This window comes from Natator depressus, chromosome 4 (assembly GCF_965152275.1).
Source record: "Natator depressus isolate rNatDep1 chromosome 4, rNatDep2.hap1, whole genome shotgun sequence".
Classification (NCBI taxonomy): Eukaryota; Metazoa; Chordata; order Testudines; family Cheloniidae; genus Natator; species Natator depressus.
The window spans coordinates 751,981-769,608 of NC_134237.1; the positions used below are offsets into that span (position 1 = coordinate 751,981).

At 54.8% G+C, this 17,628-nt stretch overlaps 2 protein-coding genes and 1 long non-coding RNA gene across 6 annotated transcripts in view; 2 read left to right on the top strand and 1 right to left on the bottom strand.

The window, feature by feature from the left end:
• The window catches only part of LOC141986098 (uncharacterized), a 184,455-nt gene that overhangs the window by 121,041 nt on the left and 45,786 nt on the right, over positions 1–17,628 (bottom strand). The gene's annotated exons all lie outside the window — the stretch shown is intronic.
• On the top strand, positions 10–4,984 carry LOC141986088 (uncharacterized). Its single transcript, XM_074950246.1, has 4 exons — positions 10–330; positions 1,012–1,127; positions 2,719–2,868; positions 4,244–4,984. The coding sequence occupies exons 1-4, from the start codon at positions 144–146 to the stop codon at positions 4,400–4,402; spliced, it is 612 nt and encodes a 203-aa protein (XP_074806347.1). The 5' UTR covers positions 10–143; the 3' UTR covers positions 4,403–4,984.
• LOC141986043 (maestro heat-like repeat family member 5) lies at positions 7,547–15,630 on the top strand. Its single transcript, XM_074950210.1, has 11 exons — positions 7,547–7,602; positions 8,418–8,555; positions 8,715–8,832; positions 9,365–9,508; positions 9,890–10,066; positions 10,796–10,951; positions 11,465–11,587; positions 11,976–12,078; positions 12,519–12,593; positions 13,438–13,591; positions 14,811–15,630. The coding sequence occupies exons 1-10, from the start codon at positions 7,547–7,549 to the stop codon at positions 13,548–13,550; spliced, it is 1,203 nt and encodes a 400-aa protein (XP_074806311.1). The 3' UTR covers positions 13,551–13,591; positions 14,811–15,630.

A 17,628-nucleotide genomic window follows, 5' to 3' on the forward strand; every position in this document is an offset into this window, starting at 1 on the left:
CTCGGGAGCACAGAGAGATCCATGTGCACAAAGTGCTCGTCCAACCTGCAGCCATTGAGGCATGCTCTGGCCTCAGCCCCCAAGAACAGGCCTTGCCAGAGAAGCCCCAAGGAAGAAAATGCTCATGGACCATCCTGTCAGGCATGAAAAGACTCTGTGTCTGTTGCCAATCCCACAGCGCGATGGCAGAGAGCAGTGAGGAGAGAACAGCTTCCTCTCCAAGAAGGTGGACGCACTTGTCCCTGAAGAAGAAAGCAGCTGAGACCCAGGTGGAGGCAGAGGAGGTGAAGCTGCAGGAGACGACAGACAAAGACGAAGTGGATCTTACAGGTGAGATGGTTCAATCCACATGGTTGGCGAGGACCATGTGAGGAACACTCACACCAGTCACTCCACAAGCCTTCGACATCAGGGCCGTCTCATGGGACAGTGATGGGCACCTCCGGCTCTGGAATCCATTTAGAGGGTGGCAGAGGTCCATGGCTGAGGTGGGGAGAGCTGACAATGTCAGGTCACCCCCCTCTGGGGATCTGGCACGGTGGGGTGGGGACTACTAACATTGTTCCAGGCTGGAAGGAGAAGAGAGAGGCTGGACGTTGGAGGAAATCATTTCTTTTCTCCTCGATTGGGTCCCTTTCCTCAGGAAAATGCTCCAGAGGTCTCAGCAGGTCCCAGCTGGGAACTGTACCAGAGCTGAGTCATTCCTTCTTGGGGGGTTCAATGCAAAAGGAGGCCAGGTGCCCATCACTGACAGGAAAGGGGTGCAAGGGGAGGGGAAGAGTAGACGACACCATTGAAAAGAAACTGGCCTCGAGGGAAGAGGAAGCCTTTTGTGGTCAAAGCCCCCAGCTAGGAGTCAGGAGAGCGGAGTTCTCCGCTGAGCTCTGTCAACAACCTTCAGTCTGACCCTGGGCAATTCGCTTCAGGGCTCTGGGCCCAACTTCCATCCTCTGTAAACCAGGGGGAAGACGTGGAAAAGCAAAATGTTAAGAATGTTTCTTTCTGCTGCAGGGACGAAGAAGGAGCCGTCTGACACGAAGGGGAAGTGGGAAAAAGGAAGCCCAGAAGAGCAGGAAGAAGAGCGCACTCCCAGCCCCTCATTAACAAGCAGCTCCCATATGACGATGGTAATGATGCTGTGTGGCCGTGCTCATGGAAAGCATCCCTTGCTGTGTGTAGGAATATCTCCCAGGGGCTGAAAAGAAACACTCCTCAAGGGTGATCAACTCCAGCCAGTCTTTATCTGGGTTGCTTGAACGAGGCCCGCTTTGACAAAGGGGTTTAGGCACCTAAAGAAGTCCAGAGGTGCTTTGTGGGATTGGCAGAAGTGCCTGACTCAGGTGCCCGATTCTGATGCACTTTCTATGGCACACAGGCACGGCTGAAAATCAGAGCAGGCCCATCCCTGCCCTGGTCGGGGGAACCCACATATCTCCTGGCTGTGGGGTTCTGGCCCATCTCGTGGCACCAGGACCACTTCGAGACACAGAGAAAAGGAGTCTGCTCTAGAGCCTTAGCTAACAGCCTCTTGGCTTTTCGCTCCTGTGGTCGAGGCTCCTGCACTAAGCTCCAGAGGTCCCAGGTTCCCTCCCGCCTGCCAACATCTGGGCTCTGTCCGAGTTACAAAAGCCTCTAGACACCTTTGTAACTCTTTCTCTTCGGGACAGAGCACCCTGCAGCGCATACAAAAGGCTGCAATTCTGGCAGCTTCTGACCCGCCGGGGGTCTGGAGTATGGAGGCGAGTGTGCCACTCCGCTGTGCTCTACTGCATCCTAGGATATCAGGGTTGGAAGGGACCTCAAGAGGTCATCTAGTCCACCCCCTTGCTCAAAGCAGGACCAAACCCCAATTTTTACCCTAGATCTCAAAATGGTCCCCTCAAGGATTGAACTCACAACCCTGGGTTTAGCGAATGCTCAAACCACTGAGCTACCCCTCAGCTGTTGGCAACCAGGACAGACGGTGCTAATCCAGCGCCATGCAGGCCAGCTGCAGTAATCCCCAGGGGGTGCCCTGAGACACCAGGGCAAAGGCCTCCAGCACCCCAGGCCCTGGGTTGAGGTGACCCTGGAACCAGGCCCCCTGGAGTAACATTGTGCCCAGTAAGTTCTCACCCCCAGGGCTTTGGGCTTCTCCTCAGCCAGGCAAACTTGCTTCTTCAGTCTCACTTACTTTCTGTCCTGACGGCGATTCCTGCCTGTTTTCTGGCAGCCCCACAGGCTGCGAGGTGGGGAAGGAAGAGGGCGTTTCCGTTTGGGCCCTATTCTCAGTCCCTTCCTCGCAGACACTGTGGGCTGCCAGAGTTCCTGAGCCAATCTCCTCAGGCGCTCGGGGTGGGATGGGACATGGGGCAGGTTCTCCAGTGACCCCTCGGTGACACTCAAGGAGCAACTCGAATGGGCTTTGCAGGACATTGAGGCTTTCTCATCAAAAGCGGGGTTTCCTGCGAGGAGGGGCTAGCGAGGGAGGAAACGGGGTGGCCCTTGGGGTCCCAGCACTGCCCGAGAGGCTCCCGTCTCTTCTCAGGAGAGGGGGCCAGAGAGGGGACAAAAGGCTGAGGAAACCTTAGCACCTGGGGAGGCTTTTGAAGAAAAGGGCTCAGCCGGAGTCTCCACGCTCCCTCGGCACTGCCAGCCTCCCCCGGGGACAGACTGTTCCAGGGCAGCTGCCCGAGGGAAATACTCAGTCCCAACAGGCTTTGTCCCTGTTCTTTGCAGACCCCCAGGGAGCACCCTTCCTCAGCCCCGCTCCATGCCCTGCTGATGGCAGCCGTGAAGGGTCTGACAACACCCACCCTGCAGAGATTTAGAGCCGCAGAGGAAGAGCTGAGGGCCATCGTATCTCTCCACGGAGACAAGATGGAGAGAGTAAGAGACTCCCGCAATGGGGCAGGGGGATGCTGCACAGAGAGGGGGATGGGAGAAGTTCCTCTCCTCGGAAACCATTCCTGGGACACTGGCATGGGATTGGAAGGTTGGCTCAGCCCCTTGCCATTCATCGCTTGGCCACGGGGATAGGTGACATTCAAGCCCTTCTCCAAAGACCGCCTGCACGTGGCGCGGAAGTGCAGACTTATTCCCTTCCTGGGCTTTGGCTTTCCTGGAAACTCTGAGACTAATCAATGAACAGAATCCTCAGCCTGAACTTCCTCCCCAACCTGCCTGTTCCTCGGGTTTCCTGCAGGTCGTCCCTGTCTCTGCCCGAGTTCCTTCTTTCCAACAGGTCCCAGCGGGAATTTAACAAATGGCCCCTCAATCAGCAGATTGATTTGTGCAGGGCTCTAACTCCTGCTAGCAGAACAGGTCAACAGAATCCAGCCACCTGCCTTGTAGCTCCTGCTCCTTCTTCGAGAGAGGAAAGAGCAATGACCAGTTCCTCACGGAAGAGTCCTAGGGGGTGGCTTGTCCCTTTAGGGTCTGTCTCCCTGTGTTGCAAACTCTGCAGCAGGAGCCTGAAAGCCTGTCCCGATGGACTTGGGCTCCCAGGGCTGGCACTGAGGGGCCAAAACAGCAATGCAGACTCTTCTGGGCTGGGGCTGGAACTTGATCTCTGAAGCCTGGGGAGGAGGGTGGCTTCAGAGCCTTGGCTCCAGCCCAAGTCACCTTGTCTTCAAGATTTGTCGCGGAAGATTTTAAAATCCCACAGTATGGAGGTTCTCCTTAGGGCTGGGGCCGGGAGCTGGCTAGCCCCACCCAGCTAGCCCTGCTTCCCATCTCTGCCATGGGCTGTGGGATACATCAGTAGAACCAGCTGGGTCTGGAGCAGTGCTTCTCAACCTGTGGCCCGCTCAGCACAGAGCTGCGCCCCTTTGGGACATCCTCAGGGACAAACAGGTCGGATTGGATGTGCCCCACAATGGAACCTAGGTTGAGAACCACTGGTCTGGAGGAACGGATTGTGCAAGAAAGAGCTAAAAGGAAGTTGCAGAGATGGAGGAAAGGCTCCTGGAGGGAAGCCCTTGAGAGCAGGGCTGAGAGCCGTTTGCTACGGCAGGGAAGGCCCTGGGACATCAGGAGAGTTAGGACTGTGCCCACTCTAAGGTTTTGTGCGTGTTTTGGAGCTTGAAGGTGCTAACCCAGACCTCAGGAAGACTGGGGTTCCTGGACTTGTCAAAGCCTCTTTGGGAGCAGCCAAGATGGGCAACCGAGGTCAGAGGAGGCTTGCAGGGCTGCCAGGAGGGCTTCCCTGGGAGGAGGCCACTCATTGATAAATCCATCCCTCAACTTTCTGGCATTCTTCCAGGTTGGAGACGTGGTGGGAGGGATCTTAATCTGGCTCGACAACAGCTGTGATCCCAGAGCCAGAAGAGCAGTGCTCAGGGCCATGGCCTTGCTGGCTCGCTCCCACCCCCAGGACGTGGTTCTAACCTGTGTGGCTCACATGCTCTCATCGCACAGGTAGGGAGCTGCTTTGTTATCTCCTCAGTCCAGTAGTTCTCTTCCTGCTCCTACTGACAGGCCACAGGCCGGGAGGGGTCCGTGGGGCTCACACAGTTGGAGGGAGTTTCCTGCTGTGCAGAGAGCTGTCCAGACTTACTAAGAGGAGATGGCCAGGCCCAGCCACTGAGGAGCCAACCCCTCCTCCTACACTCCCCGGGATGGAGACATGCCACTTTTCTGGAGAATTCCAGCATTGTCCTGATTTCTATGGGTCACCCCACTTCCTCTCAGATCCAGTACAGGGCCAATCAATGATTTGGGGGCTCACTCAACATCCCTGGCTCATGAGGTCTGGCTGCTCCTTACTGCAGGAGAGACGGCAGAGATGGAAAAGGCCCATGAGGCCCATCTGTCTATCCCCTGGAGACCAGTGCAGGATTCTTATCTGTCGTCAGACCCCCCAGTTATTCCAGGGCTGAGGAATTGGTGACAAAATGCACTCGTCCTTATGGAGCTGTGGGGCAGAGGTCAATCTCTTAAGACAGACATTTCCAGCCCTTATTGATGCAAAAGAAAATAAAATCAAATCAACAAAAAAATCCTCCCCACATGACCAGAGCCTAAATGCAGTGCAGCGAGCAGACAGCCAGCATTAATAGCTCTGAGAGGGGGGAGTGCCACTTTCCACCTCAATAGATTGTTAACTTTCAGTCCTGCTGGTTATTGCTGATCACTTGGAAGCGTCAGCCTGCTGAGGGGTTTGTAACACAACCCCCATGTGCCTCGGGGCCATGAAACCCAACTGAACCCTAGCCAGAGGTCAAAAGTCCAGCTTTCCTTGGCATCTTCTGCAATGCAGTTCTGCACTGACCTGAGCGAAATTTGTGTCACACTGCAGAGCAAATTGAAGAGCAGCAGGAAAGAAATGGAACTTCTTACCCAATTCAGTTATCAGAGGAATAGAGTGTTGGTTTTAAGATTTCTTTGAGTGTTTGATTTGTAAACCTTTCTGAATTTCAGAATCAGGTCTGAATTTCTTGGAACAGCCACAGTGCTTTCCAGGGGCTTTGCTCAGAAGTCACAGAAACTCAGCAGCATTGGCACAGAAGTTCAGTCAAGCTTCCTGAAGACCTTGCTTCCAGGCCATTTGCTCTTGAGTTGTCCAACCTAGTTCTCAATGTCCTAGGGCTTGACCACCAACTCCGACCTTCCTCACCAAACTTGGAAGTCAAATGATTGGAAGTCTTTTGGATCCATCTGCAGTCTTCCTCTGCAGATGCCTGCGGGGACCAGCAGGACCTAGATCCGCAAGAATGGAGGAGGGGGATTTCAGTCCTACTTTCCTTCCATCTCTGTCACATTGGGCTTTACAATCTCCTCTTCCAAGCTCTTGAATCTTCTCAGATCAGGCCATGTGCTGACTCACTCTCTGACCCTGTCCACCACACTGCAGTAGAATTGAGCTGCTAAGAGACACTTGGCCAAACGCTGGCTCTCCGTTAGACCCCCAAACAGCCAGAGTAACTCCAATGATGTCAGGCAAGTTTTTCGGGACTGACCCAAGTGTAACAGAGCAGAATTTTACACAGTCTGCGGGTCACAGTTTGGTGGTCATTCTGTGGTCAGTACATGGTCACTGTCTTGGAAAGAGTGGGTTAGCTTTAGAAGCAAGAACCCATGAGGGGAAAGGAATAAATACAACTTTCTCTGAAGGGACTTGCCCTGCCTTAGCCTCCCTGCACCAGTGGCTGTCTCCTCTGGTATTCCAAGCCTCTCCCTGGGGAGGGCAAGAGATGGCCAAGCAGGAAAGCTCTGACGTGTGTTTCTGAATTTGCAGATGTGCCATTGAGTTGTGGAAGGCCTTGGGTGAAGAACCACAGCTCACCAGGGAGGTGCTGCAGCAGCTGCTGGACAAGCTCCAGCAGAGACGCCGGGAGGAGAAGAGCAGCCATGTGTCTCTGGCTGTAAGTGAGATTTGAGATGTCACCTTGCGAACCCGCCAGAGGCACAGGGAATATGGTGCATCTGTGTGTGTGTGTGCGAGTTTCACCTCTTCTTAGCTTCAGGCCATGGCTCCACCACACGTTGAAGCCGACCTAACTTAAATGGGCAGACAGCCGCCACAGCGATTCCATCCCTGGTGTGTGTCCGCACTTTGCTGCTTGTGTCGGCAGTGCACGTCCTCACCAGAAGGGCTTGTCTTGATTGTAGGGTCAGGGTGGGGCATTGTGGGAAGGCTCCTGAAAGCCAGTTGACGAAAGCGACGTGGTGTCTGCACTGACGCTGCATCGACCTAACTGCATCGACCTGGACTCTCTGCCACTTGTGGAGGTGGAGTTACGAATTTGGCACCAAGGGGCTGTTCTGACGACGGGAAGGAAATTCCATCCTTAGGGGGATGCAGAGTGAGCGGCCTTGCGTTGACCTAACTCTGGAGTGTAGACCAGGCCTTAGTGTGTCCTCGCCACTTCCAATCAAACCAAAGAGGTGTCAGTAAAGTTTCCCCCAGGTCAAAGTTATACATCTGAAGTGGTTTATCTGCTGGTACCCTGGCTCAGTTGTCTTCTGCTCCAGATGGCCCTTTAGTGAGCTGGTGCAGTTCAGGTGTCTCTTGGAAGTCTCCAGCTTTCTGGCTCTGTAAACTGTGGCTAGAAATCTTCCCAACATGGCATCCTGAGAAGTCCAGTACTTTTGACTGGGCCAGAAAGACTGGGCCTAGGAGAACGGATCTCCTCAGGATGGTTTCAGCCCTTCCAGTCATGGCTGGAAAGCCAAAGCACAGGCTCTGCACCAGAAAAAGAAATAATGGGGAATAACCTCATCCAGACTCTTCTCATCTTTCCATCCTGCTTCCGTTCCAGGAATGGGGGAAGGTTCAGGAGCCTCCAAATGTCCCCACCCCTCTCAGAAGCCAATACTGTTTTGTAATACGCTGGAGAGGAAAGGAGACATGACAAAAGGACAATAGCGAATGGCAATGGGGGCAGGTGGCAGATTGGGAGAGCTGAGTGAAATTCTTTCCCCCCTCCAGGCAATGAAGACCATTTATGAGCTCCTTTTCCTACGGGGATACCGAGAAGCCATCCTGCAAATGTATCCCCAGCTGCTCATTCTCTGCGTCAGGCAAGTGCAGTACGTGCTGGACCTGCACTTGCCAGGGACCTACATGGCCAGGCAGACATCCAGCCCCGAGGAGGGATCCAGCTGCCTCAGCCTCTTAAGGTAATGACTGAAAGGAAAAGGAAGAAGAGATTTGTTCGGCTAAACACATGGGGGCTGTTCATGGCCATCAGTTGTTCGGGTGCTGTCCTTAGCCCAGGCTCAGTTGGGAGCAGGTCTCTCTTGAGGGAAAAGGGTTGAGAGCCGTGCATTCTTGTGAGTCACACTCGCTCATCTGACGCCGTCCACAGGCCAGCTGCTTTCCCTACACACTCAGGCAGCAGCCATGTTTGTGCATCCATCCACGTCTGCCACCCGCCAAAGGGTCAGTGCTTTCCTCAGTGCCTGCTGAGCAAATCCGTGGGCCTCTCTCCCCGAACGCGGACAGAGCCACACCGGCAGCACATGGGGACAGGCACCGCAGGACGTCAGCCTCACAGGCAGACAGGAGGAAGAGGGACCAGTTCATCTGGTTCTGTGGGCACAGTTAGGGGCTTCCATCTGCACGGGAAAGAGAGAGCGCCAGAAGACACCTCAGGTGGCGTAAACTGATAGAGCTTTGCTCGATTCCACCAACAAAGGATCTGGACCCACATGCCCTCTTGAGTCCTGTTACCTGTCACAGTAAAGAATCAAGTATTCAACCATCGTGAGTGATGACACCAACCATCTGAAGAAGCTACAGGGTCCCTAACTGGTTCCAAACTCAGTGAAACTGCAGTGTAGACAGGGTATCACACTGGATCGATCCTTGGGGAGGCTAGCTACTGCTGAGCATGCTGGGTGTCTCAGGACTTGTGCAGATTTGCCATGCTTGGGGCTGATCTCATTGCTTGACACTCTTTTTTGTGTGTTTGTTTGTTCGTTTTTGTTTTTAGCACCTCAGTGGAGGCTGTGAAGACGCTTTTCTCCATGCCCGGCTACTGGAAGGAATTTGCCAGCATCCACTTTCATCGGGGTTGGGACATGATAGCCTCCCGATATCACTACTCGCAGGGGGTTGGCCTGATTGCAAGGTTGGAGCTCAAAGTTTCCTCTTCTTTGGGTCTCTCTTGGGAATGGGATTTCCATGTGAAATACTCCTCAGTTCTAGGCTGCCAGCTCAGCCCAGCAACTTGAGCTGAACGCTCTCTCCCCCTTGAGAATCAAAAGGGACTTTCTGTTCCATGTTCCAGAGCCATGATTGAGTTTGAGAACCCTCAGCTCCCTGCAGTTTTCAGAGAGGCAATCTCCATCGTCCAGAGTGGGAAGGAGGAGGAGCAGAGAACTATCGCCCTGGCTTTCTGCACTGAGGTGAGATTCATGAGTTGACAGGCAGAAGTGGGCTTTCTGGAGAGCAGCTCAGGACGGTAAGCTCTAGGCTACATTGTCAGCAGCTTAGCAGCCCTACCGCCAGCTAGCTCCTCTCCGCACATGGATGGTTGCGGGCATGGCAAAGAGAGGGAGGGAGAGACAGGGTGAGATTGCTCCTGGCTGGATGTGCCTAGATGGGGTTATGGGACAAGAAGCCATGTTTCTCCAGTGCCCCAAGGCCATGCTTCTCTCCTCACCTTTTCCTGGGCTTCTGCTTTTCTTCTGCCCCACGGCTCTCTCCATGGCACTCAATGAGGTCTGGAGATTCCCCTTTCCCTGGGGGCTTATTTGTGACTTGTGCATTAGTCTAAATTTGGGGAAGGAACCAACTGAAACAGCAGCAATTGGCTCCCTACTCACCAGAGACTTTGCATAGGAGGAAGTGGCCCTTTGGGAAAGATGACTGTCCAGGGAACAGACCCCACAATAAGACCTCTGCTCCTCAACCTGATCTTCATTTGGCTCTTGCCAGTTTCTCCAGAGTCCTTCCATTGACACCATCCTGACAAGATCAGCCCTCCAGGCACAGCTCATGGACTGGACCAAAGATGCAAATTCCATCATACGGAGGCTCAGTCTGCGAGGCCTTGGCAGTATTGTGTTCCAGCCAGAAAAGGTGAGAGCCGGGGATTGCCCAGGGGACCCAGGAAGCCAATGTCCATCCAATAGCTCAGAAATGAGAGGGAGAGCCACACACAAGCCTTCTTGTTTAAAAGACAGCCCTCAAATGGTGGAGGTGCTTTGGGAGCAAATCAAGGCATGCCGTGCTCCCTGCTCCCGTGAGCTGAGCCCTGATTGCAGATGGGATGCAATGGGGGAGGCGGGGTGAGCAAAGACAAAGGTGACAGTGAGCAACTGGCACAGAGTGAGAGGAGAATGACTTTCTGCCCCGTTGGGGGGCTGTGCCCTCCGTGGTTTCTTGTCGGTGGCAGTGGTCCAGCATGTGCTCCAGGCTGTCACCTGGGAAAGTAATGAGCTGCCTTCTTCATTCCGGCAGGTGCAATTCTTACGGGCCCAGCTGCCAGCAATCCTGGCCATCTTTTGTGACAGGGATGGAGGGCGTGTTCTGGAGGCCATGCATAAAGCTGCAGACATCATCCACCTCCTCAACAGGGAGGGGCTTGGCTCCATCTCCCAGGATATTGCAGTCAGCCTTCGCCCCTTCATTGATGATGTAAGGCTTGGAACCCCCTCAAAGAAGCCCACTCCCCCCCCTCCACCTGTCTCTGATGCCCTTGTCTCTCTCTCCCCATCCCCTTCCTCCCGCCCCTCAGGCCTGCCATGGAGCCTCCAAGGAGTGCCCCCGCCATGGGTGGGGAATCTCCTGCTGAGCCACCTCCCTGTCACAGCTCTTCTCTCCAAAGCTCAAGCTCAGTGCCATGCTCCCAGCCCCTGCTGCAGCCTGGCCTGGGGGAGAGGGGGCCTGGCACTGGGCAGATGACCAGCTGTCTGGAGAACACAGGCTCCCAAAGAGGTGGGGATTCTCAGCAGGAAAGAGGTGGGTCGGGAATGGCCCGGCTCTCAGGGGCACCCAAGAGCAAAAGAAATGCTGTCTTTTGGAGTAGCCAGTCCCTGCCAGGCTCCAGCAGCTGCTTCTCCCCTTCCCCACACCAGTCTCCAGCAGCCTTCCTGCCCTCTCCCCTCATCTTCTCGGGTTCCAGGATTCTGGGCTCTCCAGACAGAAACTGCCTCTGGGACACCCTGGGCTGCACTGTCCCGCACAGGGTCTCAGGCCCTGCACAAGAGTCTATGGCGCTGGCCTGGCGGCCTCCCTGCTCCCGCCAGCCAAGGTAGTTCACACAGGGGGAACCGGAGCAGCGTGCGCATTACCACTCAGTGGCCTTATGCTCTGATGCTGCCTGGCTGTAACCGGGGGTCCCCACCCCCTGTGTGTCATTGCCAGGAGAAGGGCAGTGTGCGCTCAGCTGCCATTGTACTGCTTGGCAAGGTGGTGAGCAGGGTGCAGGACCCCGACAAACCCTTGGTGCAGCAGGAAATCATCCACTGCTTGCTCCCCCTGCTGCTGCATCTTGAAGACCAGGAGGAGAGTGTGAAACTGGTAAGTGCCACTGTCATTATTGCCTTAAGAGCAAAGAGCCAGTATCCCCTGGGGCCCCCACTCCATTCATCGCCAGAGCCCCTTGCCCAAGTGGAGTCTTCTCCTCCCTGCTTCACTCCATGCTGGAGCTAAGTGCCTCATCCATCCTCACAGCACACAGCACAATTGGGAAGAAAAGCCTTCTTCTGGGAAAGAGGAGGGGCATAGCGTAGCGGGGCCGGGAGTACTGCTGCTGGCCCTGGCATGGCCCAGGGCCTGCGTCCCCCTGAAGTGCGGGGCCCCCCAAAGCACGGGGCCCTGGGCAACCGCCCCAAACCATCCAAAGGACAGGACAGCTCTGGCTCTCTCCAGCCAACTCTCCCTTTCCTCTCCTCAGCACACTGCTGTGGAGAACAAATTACAGGAATCTCCACTGGCAGGAAAAGCAGGAGAACAAGGGACGGGGAAGGTTCCATGTCCCCAAGACTATCCCTCTCTCAGGGAGAACCCTCTTGGTCTCCTCTTCTCTTGCAGTCATGTAAACTGACGCTCTTCCGCTGCGCAGTGTTCCTCAGGTGGGCTCATTTGAAGACGCTCTTCCGCAGCATGGCCTGGGATGGCTCCTCACAGCTCTTGAAGTGTGTCTGGATCTGCTTGGTAGGTGAATTCCTTGTGCCTTGAGAGTGCTGAATGGCAACTTGAGGAAGACCTTTCTAACCCCACACCCTGAGTACCCATCTGCTTGGGTCGGGCTGCAGGACTCTGTTCCAGGCTCTCTGCTGGCTCCTTTCGGCAGGAGTTACAATCCGTTCACATTGTTGACATTTTTCTCCACAATTCTCCGACCTTCAAACTTTTGTCTTTTCAAATGAAAGCTGAGGTTCTGGAGAACACAACAGGAACTTCAGAGGGGTGCTGCTCTGGTGTATGGCTTCATATTGGCGGTTGCCATGGCCTGGCTATATGCTTTGGCTTTTCTGGACTATTCGCTGTGGAAAGAACATGTCATTTCTATATTGTGCATTTCTTCCTTCTTTCTTCCTAGATGCAGAACAACGAGAGCCACATCCCCAAATTCCTGTTCCAGGCCTTACAGTACCTGGAAAGCTCACAGACAACAATAAGACATTCAGCAGCCCGATTCATTGGTAAGCAGAGCAAATTCACTTGATCTTTTCTCAATGCTTCCTTCAGAGCCCTTTTCTGGACGGCTGCTCTGTTCCCTCCAAGAGCACCAGAATCCTAAAATGGGGTGTGTGTGTGTGTGTGTGTGTGTGTGTGTGAATTAACATGTATTCCAAGATGAAGGGAGCAACTTAGCTGAATCAACTGCACCAACTTCACCCGCCCACAACAACTCTTTGGCTGTGCCTAGGGGAAACCAGCAGGATGTGAATTCAATCTCCTTTGGAAATCAGCCTCTCAGTAACTTCTGGGCGTCTGATGCTTTCTCGAACGTGCTTTGTGAACAGATGTAAGGAATGTCTGGAATTTCCCAAGGTGTCTTGGGGGAATGGCTGCATCATTAGCAGTTTTCAGCAAAGGATCTGAAAAGCCATGAGACCCATTGTATTCATTGTATGTCTAGGAAATACTATCCACCATTACTGCGATTTGTTGTCTGAAACCGTGAATGAAGATGGCATCTCCCGCCTGTATGAAGGTAAGGAAATACCTCTGTGTGTTTGGGCCTCTGTGGGAAGCACAGGGGTGCAGCACAGGGCCTGAACACAGCTTTGCATGTGTCCCTCTCAGTCTAAGGACAGCGTTGAAGGAAGAAGGGTGGTCACGCGAGCTTTCATCAAGGTCCCACAATCTGTGCACGGGAGCAGGGGAATTCCATCCCTAGCTCCTAGGGTAGACGTAGCCTTAGAGCTTTGTGGGGAGACTGTCTTCATCAAGGTCAGAAAGTCTCTAAAGGAAGGCCTGACTGAATTGAAAAGGGCTCTTGTTATTCAGGATGATGATGATGATGATGACGATTCCCCTCTGTAGGGAAAGATTCATCACCTGCCCTCCCTGGAATGGAGTGATTGCAGGCCAGGGACCTTCACTCCGAGATTGGTTATCAGCTCCTAGGAAATCCCATGAGGGGACATGGGAAACACTTTTCCCTGTGAGCTCTTCAGGAATGAAGGCACAGGGCCACAAAGGATTTCAGGAGACGTTAGGAGCCGAAATCCCTTTGTGGATCTCGGCCTAAATGTTGGATGGTTTAACGTGGCTGCCGCTGTCACTTGCCTGTTCCATCCAAAGAACAAGTGCCCCCAGCCGTCTGTGTGTGCGGGTGTGTGGAGGAGTGTCTGCCGGCAGAGGGGGAAGTTAGGCAAGAATGGGGTCTCCTCTCTGTCCAGGGCTATTTTGGGAGGAGCCGAGTGGTTGTTCTTGTGCCCTTAGAATCTTGGGGTGCGAATAGCAGGGGGCAATGGCCATCGGAAGGGGAGGTTTCCTAGGTGCCAGTCACATCAGCACTATGGGGTTTTCAACCCATTTCCTCTTGGTTTCAGCTTTTCACGAAGTGCCTTTGAAATCGGACAGGACTACGTGGTACATCCTCAACAGATATTATAAATATTTGCAGCAGCTTGAAAATCTCGTGTTGGGTTCTGCATTCGACTAGGGAACCGGGACCGACACCGAAGAGCTCTTTGTCCTGCTATGGTAAACATAAGAGACGCTTCTCAACATTTTGGTGTCCCTAGACTCTGTTTGCCAGAAGCTGGGAATGGGGGACAGGGGACCGATCACTAGATGATTGCCTGTCCCTTCATTCCCTCTGGCATTGGCCACTGTCGGAAGACAGGATACTGGGCTAGATGGACCTTTGCTGTGGCCTTTCTTATGTCCTTATGTTTGGAACCGGGGCTGAACAACGAGGTGGATATCAGCAGATGACCCAAAATTATGTCGATTAGTCAGGCCTAGAGAAGACTTGGAAGAAGTTCAAAGGGATCGAAGAAAGCCATGTCACTGGGCAGCACCATGGCAGATGAAAACCAGCGCTGACCAAGGCAGGGCCATACACATGAAAGCAGTGAGGTGAACGACTCCTCCATATCGCTGGTGTCAGAAGCCAAAGCACGGCTGGTTGGGCCCAGTGGTTGGAGCAGTGGCGCTGGGGCCTCGTGCTCAGAGTGGTGGAGGCCGAGCCGAGGGGAGCCAAGGGTTGGAGCCGGAGTCCGGAGTCAAGAGCAGGATTGGAACAGGCTGGGGAATAGGGCAAGGGCCGGATTAACGATCCCCGGCCAATGGGAGCTGCGGGGGAGCTTAGCCTACAGGCAAGATCAGCTCCCGGGACAGAGGTTCCCGGTGTGGTGCTCGTCGCGCTGACGTGGCTGGCGGGGGGAAAGGAACGGCAGCGTGCGGAGCCGCCTCGCCCCCACCCCAGCCAGGCAGGGGTTTAGTGGCTGCAGCCTGGGCCCCCCTTAGCCCTACTCCTTTCCTGAGTGCACCACTGCCCCACTTCTGCCCCATTCCCACACACTGGTACAGGGCAGAACCCTGGAGCTGATCTCTGAAATCTCTCTCACTAGAAGGAAGTCACTGCAAAGGCAGGACAACCCCACCTTTGGGCACCATGGAGGACATCTCATCCCACTGCACAGAGCCCTATATACACACAGCTTCTCGCATGTGATTCCCTCACTCATCAAAGCCTGGCGGAGAGAGGAGAAATTCTCCCCGACTCCCTTTTACCATTGCCAGCCCACAGGGGAGCGGAGGTTGCGGGGGGTTGGGTGCTCTCTTTAAGAAATGCCAGCTCTCAGGGAAGCTGCCAATGAGCATCAGCAAAGTGGGGTGGGGTTGTGCCGTGGAAAACTACCCTGCTTGAAGGTTTTGTTCTTCTCATTTGGGTTCCTGCCCTTTCTCCCTCTTCCAGACATCGAGAGGCCAACAGCAGCCAATTGAGCCCACCACTGATCCCATCTCTTGTGAGACGGCAAAGCAGCTTTGCATGGGAAGGAGGAGACAGAAGAGGCCGAGCAGCATGTGCCGGGCTGAACCCGCCACACAGAACCCCATAGTCTAGGTGGAGAAAGCCAAGCCCCTCCCCAGCCCTGCCGGACATGCTCCAACTGGAGCACCAGAGTGTAAGGGAGCAGCTCAGCTCACGCTAGGCAGACCGCTGAAAATGGAGGATGCACACTGTAGGCTCCAGTCCAGAAACAGCTCAAGCCCCTGACTGCAGCTCTCCGAGGCGCCGAGACCCAGCCGCATCCCCGGGGGCCTGCAAACATGCAAGGGAGATCGGAGACTCTGGGAGTTTCCTACGCCGGGAATCCAGAGACCCCCAGCCCCTGGCCTAGAGACATCTCCTAGGAAGTAACCTGGGTGAACTAACCATTGTCATCCCCAGGCTGGACCCCCACTGACTCAATGGCAAACACATTGGCCACGGACGAGGCCCTGGGCGAGGAGCCGGTGGAGTAACGAGGGCCTGGGTCCACCTGCCCTGGCTGCCATCCATCCTTTGGTGGCTGCCCACGTCCCCATTAACCCACTAGACTGCACAGCCCCAAGAGGAGGGGCAACCATCTTGCCTCTGAACTCTCAGCCAAACAGACCTGCACTGACGGGCAGCTATACTGACTCCGGCTGTTGGGCCACACAGCATTGAGGGAGAAAGTAACCATATTGTCCGTTGCCATCGGGCCACACGGGCGTAAGAGACAGGACAGACTCTGAGCGTTGAGCCACACAGCCCCGACGGAGAGGACGGCCGCACGGACCCTGGTCGCTGGACCACACAGCCCTGACGGTGAGGACGGCCGCACGGACTCTGGTCGCTGGGCCACACAGCCCTGACGGAGAGGACGGCCGCACGGACTCTGGTCGCTGGGCCACGCAGCCCTGGACAGAGAGGGCAGCTGCACTGACTCTGGTCGCTGGGCCACACAGCCCCGACGGAGAGGGCGGCCGCACGGACTCTGGTCGCTGGGCCACGCAGCCCCGACGGAGAGGGCGGCCGCACGGACTCTGGTCGCTGGGCCACGCAGCCCCGACGGAGAGGATGGCCGCACGGACTCTGGTCGCTGGGCCACACAGCCCCAACAGAGAGGGCAGCCGCACGGACTCTGGGCGTAGGGATACACAACACTGCATGGGAGGGCAGCCATTTTGACACTGGGCATTTGGCCAAACTACCCTGAGGCTTAGGGAAGTTATTTGATGTCAACCATGGGACCTCGCCCCTTCACTCCTCAGACATCGCTCATCTGTCACCATGAGACCGACCCCATGACATAAGACTTTTGGGGTCAAGATGCAAACAGGAGTAGAAGCAAGGAGTGCCATGTGACCCCTCTAAGAGATCCTCCCACTCCTTTACCAATCTGGGGGTGTTTTATCTCCATCCACCTGCCTCAGGAATGGATTTGAGCAATTGGGGAATGTTCTGGGGCAGAGTGACCCATCCGGAAGTGGGTCACGTGACCCCTCCAAGAGCTCCTCACACTTGGGGTGGGCCTCAGCCCCTTAGGACCAACCAGAGAGGGGATTTCACCAAACAGGGTAAGTGCCGTGGTGGGGTGACCTGCCCGCAAGAGGGGTCCACCACCCCTCCATGAAATCCCCGCACCGTCCTCTGCTAATCAGTCAGGGTTTCGCACACACGCTTTAGGCCATCCCAGAAGGGAAACGTAACGATCAGAATAGGCAGTGCCCGAAGGTCTAGGCCAGAAGCCGCTGATCTCTGGAGCTCCACGTTTGCGTGGCTGGCAGCATCGTCCTGGAAGTCGCAACACAACACTGCGGGGAAGAGCCCGTCTCGTTCCAAGGATGTCTTTGAAGAAACCGTGGCCTAGACCTTCGGGCTATACCTGTTCTGGATTGGAACACCTTTCCCTTCTGAGATGGCCTAAGGTGGGAGTGAAACCCTCGCCAACTGCTAGAGGGTGGTGTGGGGACGTTTTAGAGGGACCACGGGATCCTGTTGCGGGCAGGTCACTCCACTGCAGCACTTCCCTTCTTTGGTCAAATCCCCTCTCGGGGTGGTCCTACGGGGCTGACGCCCACTTCAATTGGTAGAGGACACAGGGAGGTGTTCTCAGAGGGGATATACAACCCCCTTCTGCGTGGGTCACCCTGCCCCGCAACGTCCCCTGATTGGTCAAATCCAGTGTTACGAATTACACCTGGTAGGACACGCACACAACTGCTGCGAATTACACCTGGTAGGACACGCACACCAGTGCTGCGAATTATACCTGATAGGACACGCACAGTTCGAATCTAGGCTGAGGCACAGAAACAAAGTCCACAACTGCAGAGTTCCCAAAAGACACTAAGTTTATTACGCTCGAGCGTGGTGCCCCCCTGCTAGCCAGGAGGGGACCCTGAATACAGATCATACAAAGGTTATATACTTTTTAGCAAAGCATGTTGCCCTCGTGCATCGGAAACCTTAGCCAATAAACAAACCCTTTTCTTATCTACCACCTATCCCTGCTTGGTGCATTCCTCGTGCTAAACCAGTATGTTAATTACACAGCATGGTCCTAAAGCCATGCATCAGTAACTTTTATTATCAGGATGGGAGGCCTCACATCAAGGCCAAGAGACAGGGAGTTAGAGACTAACAAAAACCAGATACTGGGAGTCAAGGCAGGCTGGAGACAAGGAGGAGGATTTTCACAGGGATTCAGTATCTAAGGATCACTCCTCCTGGTGTATGATGTGCTGGCATTTAAACAATGGTG

What these genes read in the sequence shown, in the direction of transcription:
- LOC141986088 (XM_074950246.1), top strand. Translation starts at nt 144, where the DNA reads ATGAAAAGACTCTGTGTCTGTTGCCAATCCCACAGCGCGATGGCAGAG. An exon ending in AGACGAAGTGGATCTTACAG is followed by an intron (nt 331 to 1,011) that starts GTGAGATGGTTC and finishes TTTCTGCTGCAG; the next exon opens with GGACGAAGAAGGAGCCGTCT. An exon ending in ACGGAGACAAGATGGAGAGA is followed by an intron (nt 2,869 to 4,243) that starts GTAAGAGACTCC and finishes GCATTCTTCCAG; the next exon opens with GTTGGAGACGTGGTGGGAGG.
- LOC141986043 (XM_074950210.1), top strand. Translation starts at nt 7,547, where the DNA reads ATGGCCAGGCAGACATCCAGCCCCGAGGAGGGATCCAGCTGCCTCAGC. An exon ending in CCCTGGCTTTCTGCACTGAG is followed by an intron (nt 8,833 to 9,364) that starts GTGAGATTCATG and finishes GGCTCTTGCCAG; the next exon opens with TTTCTCCAGAGTCCTTCCAT. An exon ending in TTCGCCCCTTCATTGATGAT is followed by an intron (nt 10,067 to 10,795) that starts GTAAGGCTTGGA and finishes TGTCATTGCCAG; the next exon opens with GAGAAGGGCAGTGTGCGCTC.